Source organism: Drosophila sulfurigaster, chromosome X (assembly GCF_023558435.1).
Source record: "Drosophila sulfurigaster albostrigata strain 15112-1811.04 chromosome X, ASM2355843v2, whole genome shotgun sequence".
Lineage (NCBI taxonomy): Eukaryota > Metazoa > Arthropoda > Insecta > Diptera > Drosophilidae > Drosophila > Drosophila sulfurigaster.
This window is the reverse complement of record NC_084885.1, coordinates 17,418,056-17,433,713: the sequence shown is the minus strand read 5'-3', so window position 1 is coordinate 17,433,713 and position 15,658 is coordinate 17,418,056. Positions and strand designations below refer to the sequence as shown.

General features: G+C 39.0%; 3 protein-coding genes across 6 annotated transcripts in view; all 3 read right to left on the bottom strand.

Annotated features, from left to right (window-relative positions):
* Window positions 1-439: 439 nt before the first annotated feature.
* Window positions 440-1,245, bottom strand: LOC133848304 (uncharacterized). Its single transcript, XM_062283802.1, has one exon. The coding sequence runs from the start codon at window positions 1,141-1,143 to the stop codon at window positions 526-528; it is 618 nt and encodes a 205-aa protein (XP_062139786.1). The 5' UTR covers window positions 1,144-1,245; the 3' UTR covers window positions 440-525.
* Window positions 1,246-2,706: 1,461 nt separating this feature from the next.
* LOC133849413 (palmitoyltransferase ZDHHC8) overlaps window positions 2,707-15,658 on the bottom strand; it is a 35,057-nt gene continuing 22,105 nt past the window's right edge. For 2 of the 4 annotated variants that reach the window (XR_009895371.1, XR_009895373.1), the window contains exons 7-10: window positions 13,481-13,782; window positions 13,158-13,394; window positions 10,728-11,043; window positions 10,226-10,657 (exon numbers count right to left, since the gene is read on the bottom strand). Coding sequence is in view for 1 of the 4 variants with exons in the window: in XM_062285472.1 (XP_062141456.1) it covers window positions 5,315-6,414; window positions 7,667-7,899; window positions 13,158-13,394; window positions 13,481-13,782 (1,872 nt within the window). In the remaining 3 variants the exon portion in view is untranslated. Of the gene's footprint in view, window positions 6,415-7,666; window positions 7,900-10,225; window positions 10,658-10,727; window positions 11,044-13,157; window positions 13,395-13,480; window positions 13,783-15,658 lie in introns of those variants that run through there. The other 2 variants (XM_062285472.1, XR_009895372.1) reach the window with 2 other exon arrangements.
* LOC133849414 (transcription factor mef2A) lies at window positions 8,750-10,370 on the bottom strand. The gene has a single exon (XM_062285473.1). The coding sequence runs from the start codon at window positions 10,180-10,182 to the stop codon at window positions 8,923-8,925; it is 1,260 nt and encodes a 419-aa protein (XP_062141457.1). The 5' UTR covers window positions 10,183-10,370; the 3' UTR covers window positions 8,750-8,922.

Here is a 15,658-nt window from a genome sequence, read left to right as displayed (position 1 = left end):
TCATTACCATTTGACTATTGTGAGCTTAACTAAGTGAATGTGTCCACAAAGTGCCATTGCTCTGTGCATGCACACGACTGTTCACAACACTCTCGCAATACTCTCAATTTCAATTTCTCACCTGCCGCCCCCGCCAACCAATACTGAGATGAAGAAGAAGAGTAAAAGTCTCACCTCTGTCTTCTTCCCAATTTTGAAGGTCAACAATCTGTGTGTGTTGGCTTTTGGTATTTGGTATTTGGTAATTTGACAAGTATTACGAAATTGCACTCGACAAGTACGCAAAGTAAACAAGGAAAGATCTCACAATTTAATCACACTTGAATGCTTATTTTTAACCTGAAATTCTTGGCAAATTTTGTTTCGCAGAATCTTCAATATTCAATTAATAGAGGACATTTTTTTTGCGCTTATTTTAATTGTATTTATTTGTATTACATTTCGTTTAAATTACCAAAAAAAAAAAAAGGAAGGAAGGATTATTGCCTGCTGCCTGAGTATAAAGGAATGTACAGTGTGGCCTGCCTAGCACCAACCGCCGCCACCGCCCAGAGCTGCGGGCGCACCAAAGCCAAGTCCAAAGCCACCTCCAGCGCCATAGCCAGCACCAAAGCCATAGCTAGCCGGGAGTGCGGCGCCACCGAAGCCACCAGCACCCAGACCGCCATAGCCATAGCCAGCTCCAACACCAACAGCGCCGGCGCCGCCAGCGATGACGGGCGTGGCCACCGAGGTGACAACTGGCGTGACGACGGCCGAGGTGGAAATGGCAGGAGCTGCACCAACAAAGCCGCCATAACCAGCGCCATAGCCAGCGCCATAGCCACCGCTGTAGCCACCGCCATAGCCGCCAGAGTAACCACCAGAGTAGCCGCCTCCAGGCACCACCGACACCTTGATTACCTTCACAACGTTTTCGTTGCCATAGCCCGATCCATAGCCACCGCCATAGTTATAGCCACCGCCATAACCACCGCCATAGCCACCGCCATAACCTGCAGCATAGGGATAGGCACCGCCATAGCCACCAGCTCCGGTGGTTCCAGCGCCCAGCACCAGACCCAGCTTGCCAAAGGTGGCTTCACTTGGTGTCGCCAGAGCTGCGATCGCAATGACTGCCAAAGTTATTCCATAGATCTTCATGTTGCTTGTTGCTTGTTATCCAGATGGAACTCTTGTTACTTGTTTTGTTTGGTGGTGGGTCAACTGACTGCTGATGCTTCACTGTTGAACTGTGTTGACCGCCAGCGAGTATTTATAGGCAATTCCCTGGGGGACAGCACACAATGCCCAGGTATTGTTCTGATCTCTGAGCAGCGAAAGTGTCTGGCCGAAACGTGTGAATTGTTTAATGAGCAACCCAACTAAACCCAAAGTACAACACAAAAATTGCCTCAGAAATTACAATGTCAAAGTCAATTTATTTAGGAGTACCTCATAGTTTGGGGTTTTTTTCTACCCCTAGAACCGGAACTTGAACTCTGTGTTCGGAGAATGCATCTTTTGTAATTACTAATGGCCGTTAAATGGAATTAACACTTTCAGTTTCTACCAGATTCATAGATATGTATACATTAAATAGAGAAATATGTTTAGTACTTTAATATTTGCTATGCATAATGACATTCAAATGCTTGATCAACTGAACAGACACTAAAACGTTTCAACTATTAACTACTTCAGCTTATTATCTCATTGTACTCTATCGAACTGTTGCAAACATCTGTTCTTGCTGTTTGCAACAAATTAAACAGTTATTTTGACTTCACTTAATTGATCTTCAATGATCCACAAAAGACGAGGAAGTCTTCTTCACTATCTTCAACTGCGCAGTGAGATTTCATATGCGTCTGGAATATAATAAATATTTTATTTTCATTTGAATTTTAATCAGATTCTATTATAATAATATATATGTATTTTCAATATTTTTAATTTGATACTTAAGAGAAAAACGCTTCAAACTCGACCATATCCTCACATCATTTTTGTGGCACTTTTTACTATCGATATCTGTGATTGATCTATTGATTTGCATCAAATAAACATGGGATCATCTAAGAATCCATTACTTGTAAAATTTTGTCTTCATGGCGATGGAAAAATCATTGAAAACAGAAAATTCTCGCTAACTCCGAAAGTAATAAAACGATTGCAACGAAATTTGGTCAGTTCGTAGTCCTGTTGAATCTATTTTGTTTAACACTAGATTCAACTTGATCCTGTCAAGGACTCTAGAGTTATGGCAAGTTTTTTAATTTCGAAAAAGTCCTGTTTTCTCAGCTGTTTAAAGGACTTCCAAGGATTTTGTTGTATATTCTGAATGTGTATGTTAATATCTATAGATTTGCCAAAGTATATCCAATTCGTCCTTCAAATGATGGAGTTAAAGCGGAAAATTGGAATTTTTGACTATTTTTCTATACCACCTCCTTAGAAAAGTTTCAGCATTTTTTTGAAGTGGATCCTGAAAATCCTTGAATGCCAAGCGATAGTGTTGGTAACTGTGACATCAAATATGGACTTCCTCTCGAAATCCGTGCAGATCCTGAAGAGCTATAGCTAAAATATAATGACAATTTCAATACGCGAATCCTTGAAGTATGCTACAAAAAATGAATTACGCATTTTAAAATTGATCCTAACTTGGACAAATCCTTACAGGAATCTGTGATTGAATTTGTAATAAAAAAAACCAGTAGTACGTATGTTTTTCATTATTATCTTTATTATATATTAATTGCCTTGCTGTTTATGTTATTTAATTATTTTAATTACTTGTATAATTTACAAAGTACACACAGTATACACAAAAAAAATGTAAAAAAAAGGTAAAACAATGACAAAACAATTGAGAGCGTGACAGTCGCAAATGTGATAGTTGCAATTGTGCTTTCTCTTTCTCACCCTTTACTTCCTTCTTTCTCTGTCTCTCTTTCTTTTTCTCATCTGTCTCATTTGCTAACTGTTGACATTTCTTCTATGCAGACACTCTTTGAGTATCCTCGATTTGACTGTATAACTGAATGAAAATACATATATATGTATATATATATATGGATCAATATATATACATATACATATAGAATTCGTTTTTTTTGTTATATGTATATTGGTTAAACAACATGATTGGACATTAATTAAATTTGGTATAAAAATCTAAAACAATGTTTTTTGTTTTTGTTACAATTTGCTTGTTTTCGGTTTCGCTTTCAGTTACAATTGCATATATATATATATATTTAAATGTACATACATACAGTGTATATATATGTCGTTCGCATAAGTATTTGAATGTTCGCTTCAATTTCAATTTCAATTCATTAATATTATTTATATTTGTTAGCAAAAAACACTTACAATAAATACTTCATATACTTCATCTTCTAATCGCCTATTAATTCTCGTCGTTTCGCTTGGTTTACTCTTTGTTTCTTTATTTTAAATATTACTTCTTTTTTTGTGTTGCACACGTACACATGGATTATACAGAGCTGGATATACACAAACATACAAACTCTTGTGGTATTCTTTTTTGTTATACATACATACATAACATATATGGTAGGTTGTTAGGTTGTTGTTGTTTCTCTTGGGCCCTTCTCTTCATCTGCGTCCTTTGTGCGTGTGAACAACACTTGTTGAATTCATAATATCTTGCTAGCTTTATTACAAACATTAATTCTATTCAATTTGTTGCATCTTTATCTTTCATCTGCTGTTTTTATCTGTTTTGCAAACTAAAATACAAAATCTCGCAACCATTCTCGCGACTACTTCCCAAATATATTTTAACATTAGCTACTGGAGGGAAAATGAGGAAAAAAAAAACTGGAAACTTGGTTCTTAGGACCAGGCAAAGCGAAGCGGAGTGGAGCATAAAATAAATCCTAGTTTTGACTTAAAAACATAACAACAAACAAAGTATTATTTCTTTAAATGATATAAGTACGGGCCACATGTGTTACAACAGTACATATCTTTAGTGTTTTTTGATTTTTCATATCTTTTCTTATCATTTTTTTTTGCGTTTTGTTTTTTTTTCTTCTTTTTTTTAGCTGGCTGTCTGGCTAAATGCTGGGCTGAAACAGGTTGGGCCTTAACATAATACATGGTTACACATATACATTAGACATACGTTACATAAATACATAAATATACATACGACTTATGTACAAATACATACAAGTTAAGAAGTGTGTGTGGACGATATTAGAGACGGACGACGACACAAAAGCCAAAAAACAAGAAAAGAATTCAACAAAAAAAAAACGAAAAGAACGTTGTGAAACAAATCACGACTTGCTGTCAAATATTGTTAGCACCAACTCGAGCTGCAATCGCAAGTCGTTAGATGCAATATAAATTTATATATATATATATAATACCATGTATATATATGTGTGGGTGTGTGTGTGTATATATACGCTATATATATTGATACATAGTTTCGTGTACAATTTGATTAGGTTACATGTACATTACATTTGCTCGATTGTGGGTTTGTTGTTTTCTTTGTTGAGTCTAACTTAGTTCGTAATTAGATTTGTTACCATAATTATTTATATATTGACAATATAAAAGCACATCGAGTTTCCCGTGTCTAATGCAGTAAAAAAGACTAAAAGCGTGTACAAAATAAACGTTCTCGTTCTCGTTCCGATCCGTTCAGTTCCTTTCTCTTCTTTTCTATTCCTTTTACCTTCTCGTTGGCAATTTCTAAAACTGTTTTCGTTTCGTTTCTCTCGCATTATCAAATTTAAATAAAAAAATCTCTGCTATTTGTAATCATCATTAAAAGTATGCAACTAAATTAAATTTATAAAAAAAAAATTAAAATAAAATAATTGAATTTAAATAAAATTAGAAATAAAATAATAAACAACAACGCGCCCAAGATAAGCAAATGCGCATGCGATAGTTAAATTAACTTAATCGAGGGAATTACTATATACAAAACTTGGGCTTGGGTTTAGGTTTGGGTTTGGGTTCGGGCTTGGGTGACTCTGCTTCAGAAGAACGTGGAGAACTTGCGCTTGTTTGGCATCTTGCTGCTGCTGCTGTTGCTGCTGATGTTGAGGTGACTCTGATTGATGCCATTGCTCTGCTTGCCGCTGCTCACCATTGGCAAGGGCATGGGCACCGGCACCGAAGCGTACGCCGCCGGCTCCACGACATCAGTTGTGTAGTGAACTTGCTGCTGCTGCTGTTGGGCGTAGAAGGCGGCCGTCGACGTTGCCGGTACTGCTGCTGCAGCGGCGGCTGCAGCTGCTGCTGAGGCGGGTGGCATTATGACGACGGGCACAACCACGGGTTATACAGAGATCTCATAGTTCATATCATAGATGCTGGCACGATCCGGTGTGCCGCTCGCCGCATTCTGTGCCGCTGCCGCCGCCGCTGCACTGCGTCCAACTGCCGCCGCCGCTGCGGCAGCCGCTGCATTCTGTTGGGCCAGACTCGTGGGCACCACGCCGCTCGGCAATCCGCCATTGTTGCGTGCCATATTCGCAGCCGCGGCCGCTGCGGCAGCGACTTGTTGCTGCTGCTGTTGCTCCAGCGATTGCATCTCCATCGAGTCCGTCATCTCGAGGGCGCGCACAAAGCTCATGGGTCGCGTTGGCGTCTGCTTGCGTTTGATTTGCGGCGATGGCTGCGGTTGCAATGCGCCCGCTGCGCTGCTCACACTCACACCGCCCATCGGATTGGGTGGAAAGACGGCAACGCCGCCACGCAGCTGTGGCTGATAGCCGCCGCTAGTGTTGACATTGCTGTTGCCGACATTGCTGTTGTTGGACGCAGCGACATTGGCAATGCTGCCGCTGCTGCCCGAAGCGCCAGTGGCGCCACCGCCATAGCGTAAGATATAGGTTTGGGCAGCGGAAGTCTGTGGCATGGTTGTTGGACTTGTGGGATTCGAGCGATGATATGAAGCGGCTGCTGCTGCTGCAGCGGCGGCAGCTGCAACGGCAGCCTGTTGTTGCTGCTGCTGCTGCTGTTGATGTTGCTGTTGATTGGCATAGTCCTGCAGACGCGAATGCGTCATGATTAGTGGATGGCCACCGGCGCCGGCTGTGATATACTGGCCATGCTGAAGCGCACCGCCTGCCGAGATGCTGCTGCTGTTTGGCAGTGTGCCCGCACTACTGCCCATGCTCACCGAGGCTGGCACGCCACCAACATTCCCACCAGGTGCCGTACTGAAGCCGGGCGACGTGTCCTTCCACATGTAGACGCCGCGCTGCGGACTGCCAGCTAGCTCGCGTATATTATCCACCGTATTGTTGGAGCGTGCATACGACAACTCGTTGCCGCCGGTGCCCTGACGAACCAGTTCGCCTTCGGAGAGGAAGCGACGCTGCGGACTGCCGCCGTAGGCCGCTTGGGCCAACGATTGTTGCTGCTGTTGCAATGCTGCAATGGACAAAAGAGTTGTTAGCGTTGATTCAATTAAAAGAATGAATTTCTAAAACACGTTTGCCGCATTAGCTGCATTTTTTTTGTAGCCTCGGAAAACAGTTTCATTGACATTACCATTTAGTACTACATTAATTCAACAATTAACTCGTTTATCATAAATATTTTATTCATCACAAAGTAATTGTATTTAATAAATTTGCTTTATACCCGCTACTCCTCATTACTACGACTGCTTTGACTGACAATCTGTATAATCTATATTTTTGGGATATTTTAAATTGATATATTTTAAAATGAATACCGCACTTTTATTAAAAATACGTATCTTACAGTCGAGCACACACGACTACATCTTTCTTACTTGTTACATTCGGAATTTAGTCTGTTTTCCCATTAACTACATTTTATTCATTATAACAACTAAGCCGCAACAACTTTAAGTGCTTAATTTATACAATAAAATGCTACTTTATTTAATTAAGCTAATTTATTTTTAGTAGTTTGTGTCACAGAAACTGAGACAATTCAGCTCGTTATGATAGAAGAATGTAATTAAATTATGACGTAATTCATAAATTTGATTATCAATTTTAAATAGTACTGAATACAATATAGATATATACCACAATTTTTTTATTGGTTATTAAATATGAATTAATTTTCCATGATAGCTATCGAATATTATAGCTATAGAAGCAGGCTTGTTATGTTGGATAAGAATGTTGATGTTAAAAGCAGTTTCCTACATTTTCTCAATATAATACTATTAGCTTTAAAATATACTATATTTTATATTCAATTTTGTATTTCTTGTCTAATATTATAGTTATAATAGCAGGCTTGTTTTGTTGACCAAAACTAAGAATGTTGTAAGCAATTTCCTACATAATAATACTATTAGCTTTTAAATATACTGTACTGTATATACTGATAGCTATCAAATAATTCATTTAATATTATAGCTCTAATATCAATTATGTTTTGTTGCCTAAGAATGACTAAGTTAAAAGCAGTTTCCTACATTTTCTCAATTTAATACTATTAGCATTTAAACATACTTTATTCTTTATGCAATTTTGTATTTCCGTCCAAGAATTGAGTTATGCTTTGATAAACAAACTCATAAATTACTAGATTTTTCAAAAACTCTGAATTTAAATATAATTGTTTTTAGTTTGACAATATTTGGTACGAAAAAAAATGCATTTCAATGCGGCAACTGTGAACTAGCAATATGCAAGCTTACCTTGCTGTTGCTGTTGCTGATGCTGCAGCATGACTCGCTGCTGTTGCAGCAACAGTTGCTGCTGCTGCTGAATGCTCGGCGCCTGCGGATGCTGTGGCGGCAACCCACTCGTGTACTCATAGTAAGCTGCGGCCGCTGCTGCCGCCTGTTGCTGCTGCTGCTGTTGGGCGGCCTGCGCATTGAGGCCAATGAAGTCGGGACGTCGCGGCTGCGTCGGCGTGCCTGGATTGGATCTGTGGGGCACACGAATATCATGAATTAGTTGCGTTGCAAACAGAGATTAAAAGGACAAGAGTGAGATAGATAGAAAGAGAGAGAGAGAGAGCGATGAGTGGAGTGTTTGTGGTTGAGAGTTCAGTTAGAGGCGCAGCTTTTTGGCAGCAGTTAGATGTTAGAACTCAACGACACACAACACACCAAACACACAGAGAGACACAGACAAAGATAAGAGATATAAAAACAGTGTGTGAGAGGAGTTATGGCAAAATGGATTAGGCTACAATTCCTGCTCCCGGTTAGGATATTAGAGACAACGCACACACACACGCACACGCACACAGAGAACAGCTGCAGGGCATTCACATGTTAGGTTGATCAATTTGTTATCGAGTGAGTATGTTTTTGAGTGTTTGGTTGGAGAATGTTTAAGTGAGTTTTGTTCCTGGATTCCCATCTGTCCTCAGTTTCAATCCCATGTCTCTTTACCCAATCTAATGTGTCCGGTTCCGTAATAAAATAAACATCAATAAAGTTCCTAGTTTCTTTAACTCTGGTTTTCTTGTGTCTTTTCCTAATTTCAATCGCTGTTCCAAGTCCTATCTACTTGTCTAGTATTCCTCTCTCATTGTTCTTTTGTCTTAATGTTATTTTCCCACATCCGTTTCATTCTTTTGTTTCAGTATCGAGGCTCCATCTTGGATTGTAGTTCCCCAAACACGTTCAGCTGCTTCGTTCGCTTTTGTTTTCCCTCCTCATGATTCCTAACCCCTCCTAAACTTCGAATCTTATACGAACCCAGTCCGTTTTAACTTGCAACACAATCGTTTAGGTTATTTAAGACAACAAAGTGAGAAAATTTGTGCATTTACACGTTAACTAGATCAATTTATTATCAAATAAGTGTGTGTTCGAAGATGAAGTTTGTCTGATTGCGCCTGCGTGTTCCGAAATTCCTCTTAGTGCATGCCTGCGGGTGCTTTTATGCCAGCTCCTTTGTCTCAGCAGTGAGTCACAGATCCCCGTTCATTCGTCTGGTCTTAGGGCCAGTGACTTTTGGCGATGCGCTGCACGAGGTCGACAACGGTGCGCGGGACATCGGCGCGCACAAGTTTGATCAGCAGATGCAGCACATTGACCACACAGTACAATATGCTGCAGACGAGTATGATGGGGGCGAGCAACAGTTTCGTTTGCATCGAATAGCGTGTGGTGTCCTCAAAGTCAAAGAACTCCCACAGATTGGATTGGCCGAGAAAATGCTTGCGCATACGCATCACCTGACCCTTCAGCCAGCTAAAGTACCAGCATAGAAAGAATAGCACATTCGATGTGAGATAGCCAAGCAGAAAGCCGGTCAACGTAATGTAATCCATTTGGGGCTGATCAGCTCCGATTCCGATTCCGTTTCCATTTCCATTTCCAGTTGCGGCTGCGAGTGCAGCGGCTCGAAAGCCGCCTGCCATACGCAGCAGCTGCTGATGCTGCTGGCCAAAGGGTCGAAAGGCAGCTCTATTATAAAGACGCGGTCGCTGCTCTCGATTGCATTCACGATCACGTTCACGTTCTCGCTCCCGTTCAGTTTCCTGCTTCCAGTCTCTGTCTTGCTCGTAATCCTTTTGCTGCTGATAGCCATAGTTGTGATAAATATCCGCCACCTGCTGCTGCTGCTGCTGATGTTGCAAGTTCGAGTTGGAGTTCGTTTCGAAATTGCTGTTCGAGTTGCTCGAGATTGAATTGCAATTGCAGTTCGAGTTCGATTTATAGTTCGCATAATCCTGTTCGACCAGCTGCTGTCTGCTGCCCTTGCCCATCACTTGTTGCACACGCTGATTGTCATGGTCATGGTGGTCATGGTAATCATTATTTGTGTCGCCGCCGTAGACATCTTCGCCGCCGCCAGCCTTGTCGTAGTCATTTTGTCGATAGCAATCATTGCCGTAGTTGTGGCCATAGTTCAGCCATTTATTGTCATCATCGCACCAATTTTGTGTCCGGTTGTGCCCGTTGTCATTGCCACTTAGCTGCTGCTCCGACTGCTGCTGTTGCTGTTGCACTGTTGATTTATTGTTGTTGTTGTTGTTGTGGTATGCCTTGGGCCATCGTCTCGTGTCGCCAGCATCATCTTGGATGCCACGCGCCAAGTGCAACGCCAATGGATTCGCCTCAAAGTGCATGCCATTGAAATGAAAGTGGCGTCGATGTCGCAACTGAGGCGGCGTTGCAACCGTCAGTGGCAGCGTCTTGTCCATCAGGCCCAGTGAATGCACGCGTTGCGCAGTCATCTTCTTGTTATTCATCTCACTCTTTTATTGTTACCCCAAAATTTATTTAGTACGCACAACTCTTCATGAACCTCTAACGAGTGACTGCAAAGTAAGAGTGAGTGTGTGGGTGGGTGTGTATGTGTGTGTGCCAAAACGAATTTATAATTAAAAAGAAAAAAAACGAAAAAGTGAAGAGAGAGAACACAAGTTGATATAACTAATACAATAAATTTTTCTGTGATATTGTTTGACAGAATTTTTTTTTGGTTTTTAGGTTTGTTTGGATTATTTTTGAGTATTGAAATTATTTACTGGATCTGACGAAAATGAATTGAGAGCTATGACTTTCGCGTCTATGTTGAGTCGAATGGAATGAGCTTAGTTTTGGTTGTTTTTTTTTCTTTTTTTTTTCTTTTTTTGTGGGTTAGCCAGATCCCCTGAATAAATGAGCAAAGCCTGCTGATTATTGTATTTGAGACGATATCGTATTATATATAGAATGAGAAAACTGCGGCACCAAAACAATCAACAAATCAACAATCAAAATTCAGTTTTTAAATGCAAAAAAATACACTCACCTCCAATCGAATGAAAGCTGTGAGGCTGAGAGGCTATATAGCTATATATATATTATATGTTTGTTATCTGTCCTACATACATTACATATTACATCACATACATCACATATGTACATCAGTATTTTTATTCATATTCGTCACATTTCGCCTATTTGCTAATTTTGTTTTGTTGTTGCTTTATTTGATTAGACTTTTTTCGTAATTCGTATTGCATTTTTTATTCAATATTTTTTTTCTGTTTTTTATTTTTCATTTATTGTTTTATATAGTAAGCTAAGCCTAGGAATTAGTACTGTTCTCAGAGTTTGAGTATTGACTACATCAAGAAGGAATATATATTCAACAAAAAAAAAGAAATACATAATTACAAAGAAAACGAAAAAAGAAAAGTTGAAAAATAATTAGATTAAAAAGTGTGGTAAACAAATTATGGGGAAAAAGCAGTGTGTGCAAAATACAATATACACATAAATGAGCGAGACAGAGAGCGAGAGCGAAAGAGAGGGTGTGAGCCTGCGAATGAATGAAAAAGAGCGAACGAGCGAGCGAAAGAGAGACAGAAAGATCTATCTACTTTATTCAAGTGTAATTTAAATGAAAAGCACTGAAGAGGAGTTCGACGACCTGTCAACTCTGTCTCTATTGCCAACTCACTCGATGTCATGCAGTGAATGCATCCAGCATACATGATGATTAACGAATATGAACAGCAGCAACAACAACACAACTACAGGGCAGATGCACTCAGAATACAATGGGTTCGAAATAGACTAAAGCCGAGAAGAGCACTTGATTCAAAAGTGAAATTTATATATTTATTTTCAGCTTCATGAAACTTGTTTAATATAAATTTACAATGTGCTTCATTTTAGTATGCGACCAAATTAATATGGTATGTAATTTCATTTAGTTTTATTCAATAACATTTTCTTTGTATATATCATATACAATCTATATATGTATATGTAATTTCTATCATTTCTATCAGTGAAAGAAATACAGTTGCCTACTCTTCAAATTATTTACAATGAAACTCCATTTGCTAATAATAAATTTAAAAAAATTAAAAAGAAAGCGTGCAAGTCTCGTGAAGAGAAATGACATTAATTTAAATGCAAATAAAATTTAAAATAAATACAAAATTTGAAACCAAGTTGGAATAACATGTGAATGGGATATTGTCGCCATAGAAATAGACAATGGATCTGATTCCCTTTAATAATTGAATTTATTTAATAGGCGAATGTTTCAGTGGTGTGCTGACCATAATTTTCGTGTCAAATGTAGGTACATAAAGGTTTCTAAGAGCGGTCATTTTAAAATTTGTGGCACTTGCGAAATGTATAGAACATCGCTTCAATGCAATACATTTCTTCTATTAAGTACTGGGTAAAATATTTGACAACTTCGTGGAAACATCTAAGAAAGTTTTATCATACATTTAAAATGATCTGCTATTGATTTAATTCAATATCATTAAATTAACTAACGCACTGAATTCATGTTCAGAAGTTTACCTTTTTTTTACTTTCGTTTTTATATTCGTCAACTAAAATAAATCAATCAATTATCGCAAATAATTCAGCTCTGTTCAAATTGCTTCACATGTTCTCACAATTAAAAAAAAAGACGGAAACTTTCATGGCTGAGTTTATTGAGCACTGACTATGTTTGCCTATGAAAGGTAATTCATTAATTGCTCGTCATAGCAACCTATACAACATAAACAGGCAAGACAATTTAATTAAAAACTGCTTCGTGGCTTAATTTAATGGAAATTATAGCAAATAATCGTCAAGTGTCGTCAACTTAATAATATTGACAAACTAAGCAAGAAAATCATTTCAAATTCAAATTCAAATTCAATTGTTGTGGTCATCAATTTGTAGCATTGTAATCGAAATTTGTGATTTGTCCACTATTTAAAGAAATCGATATGTAAATGTCTGAAATGTCAGGTCAAATTTTTTGCTTGCCAGAAGAGAAGCGGAACGAGGAAGGATTTGGCTGCAACAATCAAATTACAGTAAGGCAATTTACACACAATGACAACATGGACACAGAGCAATTGAGCAGTAAGTTTTGTGGGCGGAAGCGGAGGCGAGGCGAAGGCAGAGGTACTACTATTAATTAGACAAGAGAGAGAGAGAGAGAGACACAAACAGAAAATACTTACAGCCTGAGCACAAAAAATACGAAATTCGAAATTGGAAAATGTGGCAAAAATGTAAGCAGAAGAGAGAGAGAAAGGAGAGGAGATGTGTGTTGATGCATTTGTTGGACAATCAACAAAAATTGTAAGCGCAATTGATCGAATAAGCAGAGCAAAAATGTAGTATAATAGCTAGGGTGGAAGATATAGAATTTGAAGGCGACGGTGGAGGCGGAGGCGACTCGAAAGTGTAATCTTTGGAGTTACTTGCGACTTACCTTCTCACTGGACTTGCCATCACAAGTGGCGTGGCCACGCCCAGTGGCTTGATTCGTTGTTGCATGGTGGGCGTGGCGGTGGTATTGCCGCCACCGACACCGCCGCTGCCACGCTGACTTTGTGCTACCTGACCCTGAACGACGCCGCCAACCTGACCACCGTTGACCACATACCCGGCACCCGGATGGTCCGGCGAGAGTGCGTCACTCGTGTAGCCTCGCTGTGGATCCAGGCCCCTGCACAAAACAAATGACATTATGTTAGTTGTTTGCTTGTGTGTCTGCGGACAAATTTGCCCACAATTTGTGTGTGTGTCACTCACCTGGGCCTTGCGTGCGGACTGTGTCGAGGATGATACATGCGTAGATGGCGAGGCGAGTCGCCACCACCGCCACCGCCACCGCCTGGTTGTGTGGATGAATTTGGTGCACCAGCACCGCTGGCAATGTTGCCGTTGTTCATGCTGGCCATGTTGATGCCACCGGGCGTCGTGTCGCTCACTTGCGGCAGGTAAAAGTTGCTCGAGTTGTGACGCTGCAACGGCGGCGTCGGCTCGCAGTCTTGACTCTGTGACGCTTGCGGCGGCTCCAGATCCGTGTCCGAGCATTCGCGACCCGGCGACAGCTAAACCGGAAACCAGAAACCGGAAAAAGAAACACACAATTTTTGTTGGATGGCAACAATTAGTCAATGCGAGTTCTACCCCAAAATAGGGGCCAAAAAGGGCGTGGCAAAACATAAAAAAAAACGTGCGCAATAAACCTTATTACGAGTAGTTACGATTGATCGATTCGGAATGTACTTGAAACCAAATGAGAAACGAAACGAAAACGAAAAATTGTGTTTTTCATTATTGTTTTTTTTTTGTTGGACAAATGAATGCGTTTTGGGACAAATCTTTGGTAGTCTCCCCGCCCCGTCCCTAGAGAGAGAGAGTATGTGTAACGCACAGTGTATGTGTGTGTGTGTGTGAAAACTAAACGAAACTTGTATCAAAAGTGCAAATGCACTGCATAAAGGACTCTATAAATCAGAAGAGAGAGAGCTACGAAATTCTCTAACGAAACTTGGAAGATACTCAGCGTAATCGCTGTTAAAAAAGAGAGAGAAGAGAGTAAAGACAAATATAAAGAAGTCTGACAGACAGAGAAAGGTAGAGAAAGTGTTTCACAAAGACAGAGAGAGAGAGAGAGAGAGCATAATTTGATTTGTGATGAGAGAGAGGAAAAGCGAGTAGAAAAATCAAGTCAATCACTAGGTCAATCATTATCAATCAATATGAATAATCAGTTTAGAAAAATTAAATCATAGAATTACATAATACAATTATATATAAATATATATGTTGTTCATTTTTTTTTTGAATTCTTTTTTTTTTTACCTTTTTCGGTGCTTGCAGAAAGTGTAGAGTTTTGTTTTTGGACCAATTCTTAAAATGTTTTCTTTTGCAAATGCTACTTGGCTATATTTAATTTGTTTTTATTTTTTTTTTTTTTTTGCATTAGATTCACAACAGTCTGCGAGTAAATATACAGCACGAATCCAATGAAACAAACGAGCCGATTAACAATAAGGCAAAAAGCTTTAACCCAAACAACAAACTTAACACAACTCTTTACCGCGTGCATGCAAATTCAAATTTCAATTCAAAATACTGTGAAACTCAAAATCAAATCAAATCAACTTTAAAACCAAACTAAGCAAATCAAAACGAAACAACAAAGTGGGCCTTTAGTAATGCACCTACGAATAGTAGATAAAAAAAAAAAGAAGCGTGTTTATTTTTGTCAAAAGCATCGCAATAAATAAACTCAAACTCAATTGAAATTAAATTATATGTGTGTATTTGTCTATATAGTCTGCTATACATTCACAACAAAAAAGAAAGAATTTTGGGCCGGACGAAGCTTTAATTAAATGCAGGGTTAATATTCAAAATCTATTCATAGCTATGGTCATAACTCTTGAGAGCTCAATGCTATATACAAATATTCGATATTTTCGTTTCGAACGCATAAAAATGAAAATCAATTGCACATATTTGGTCTGAAGTATTTCTGTTTGATTTTATTTATATTAATATTTAAAAGCTGACCATAGCTATGAATAAACTAACAATAATAAAATGTATTTTGCAGCAACTTATAGTGCACACTTTGAACAATATTTATATTGAAATATGTTTTCGAAAACCCTACATTATAATATTACTTTACATATAGTATAACAAATATATATAATGGGCAACACATCTAGAAGAAGTCTTTCTAAATAATCTTGGAATTGTTTTCAATACAAAACAGACAAGCGGACATTTAGAATTCTAGAATATAGAAGAATATTCTCAACGTTGCGGGGCGTGACAAAGTTAATACAGCAAACTACACAAGTGCATACTCAGTAGATAAATATACCAAAGTCAGGATATTAGAGGGGCAAAGATAGATAGCAAAATAGAGAGAGACAGAATGAGAGTAGAAATAAATCACCAGCTATGGCG

Bases quoted from the DNA above. Each gene is read 5' to 3' on its own strand.
- LOC133848304 (XM_062283802.1), bottom strand. From the start codon at position 1,143: ATGAAGATCTATGGAATAACTTTGGCAGTCATTGCGATCGCAGCTCTG.
- LOC133849414 (XM_062285473.1), bottom strand. From the start codon at position 10,182: ATGAATAACAAGAAGATGACTGCGCAACGCGTGCATTCACTGGGCCTG.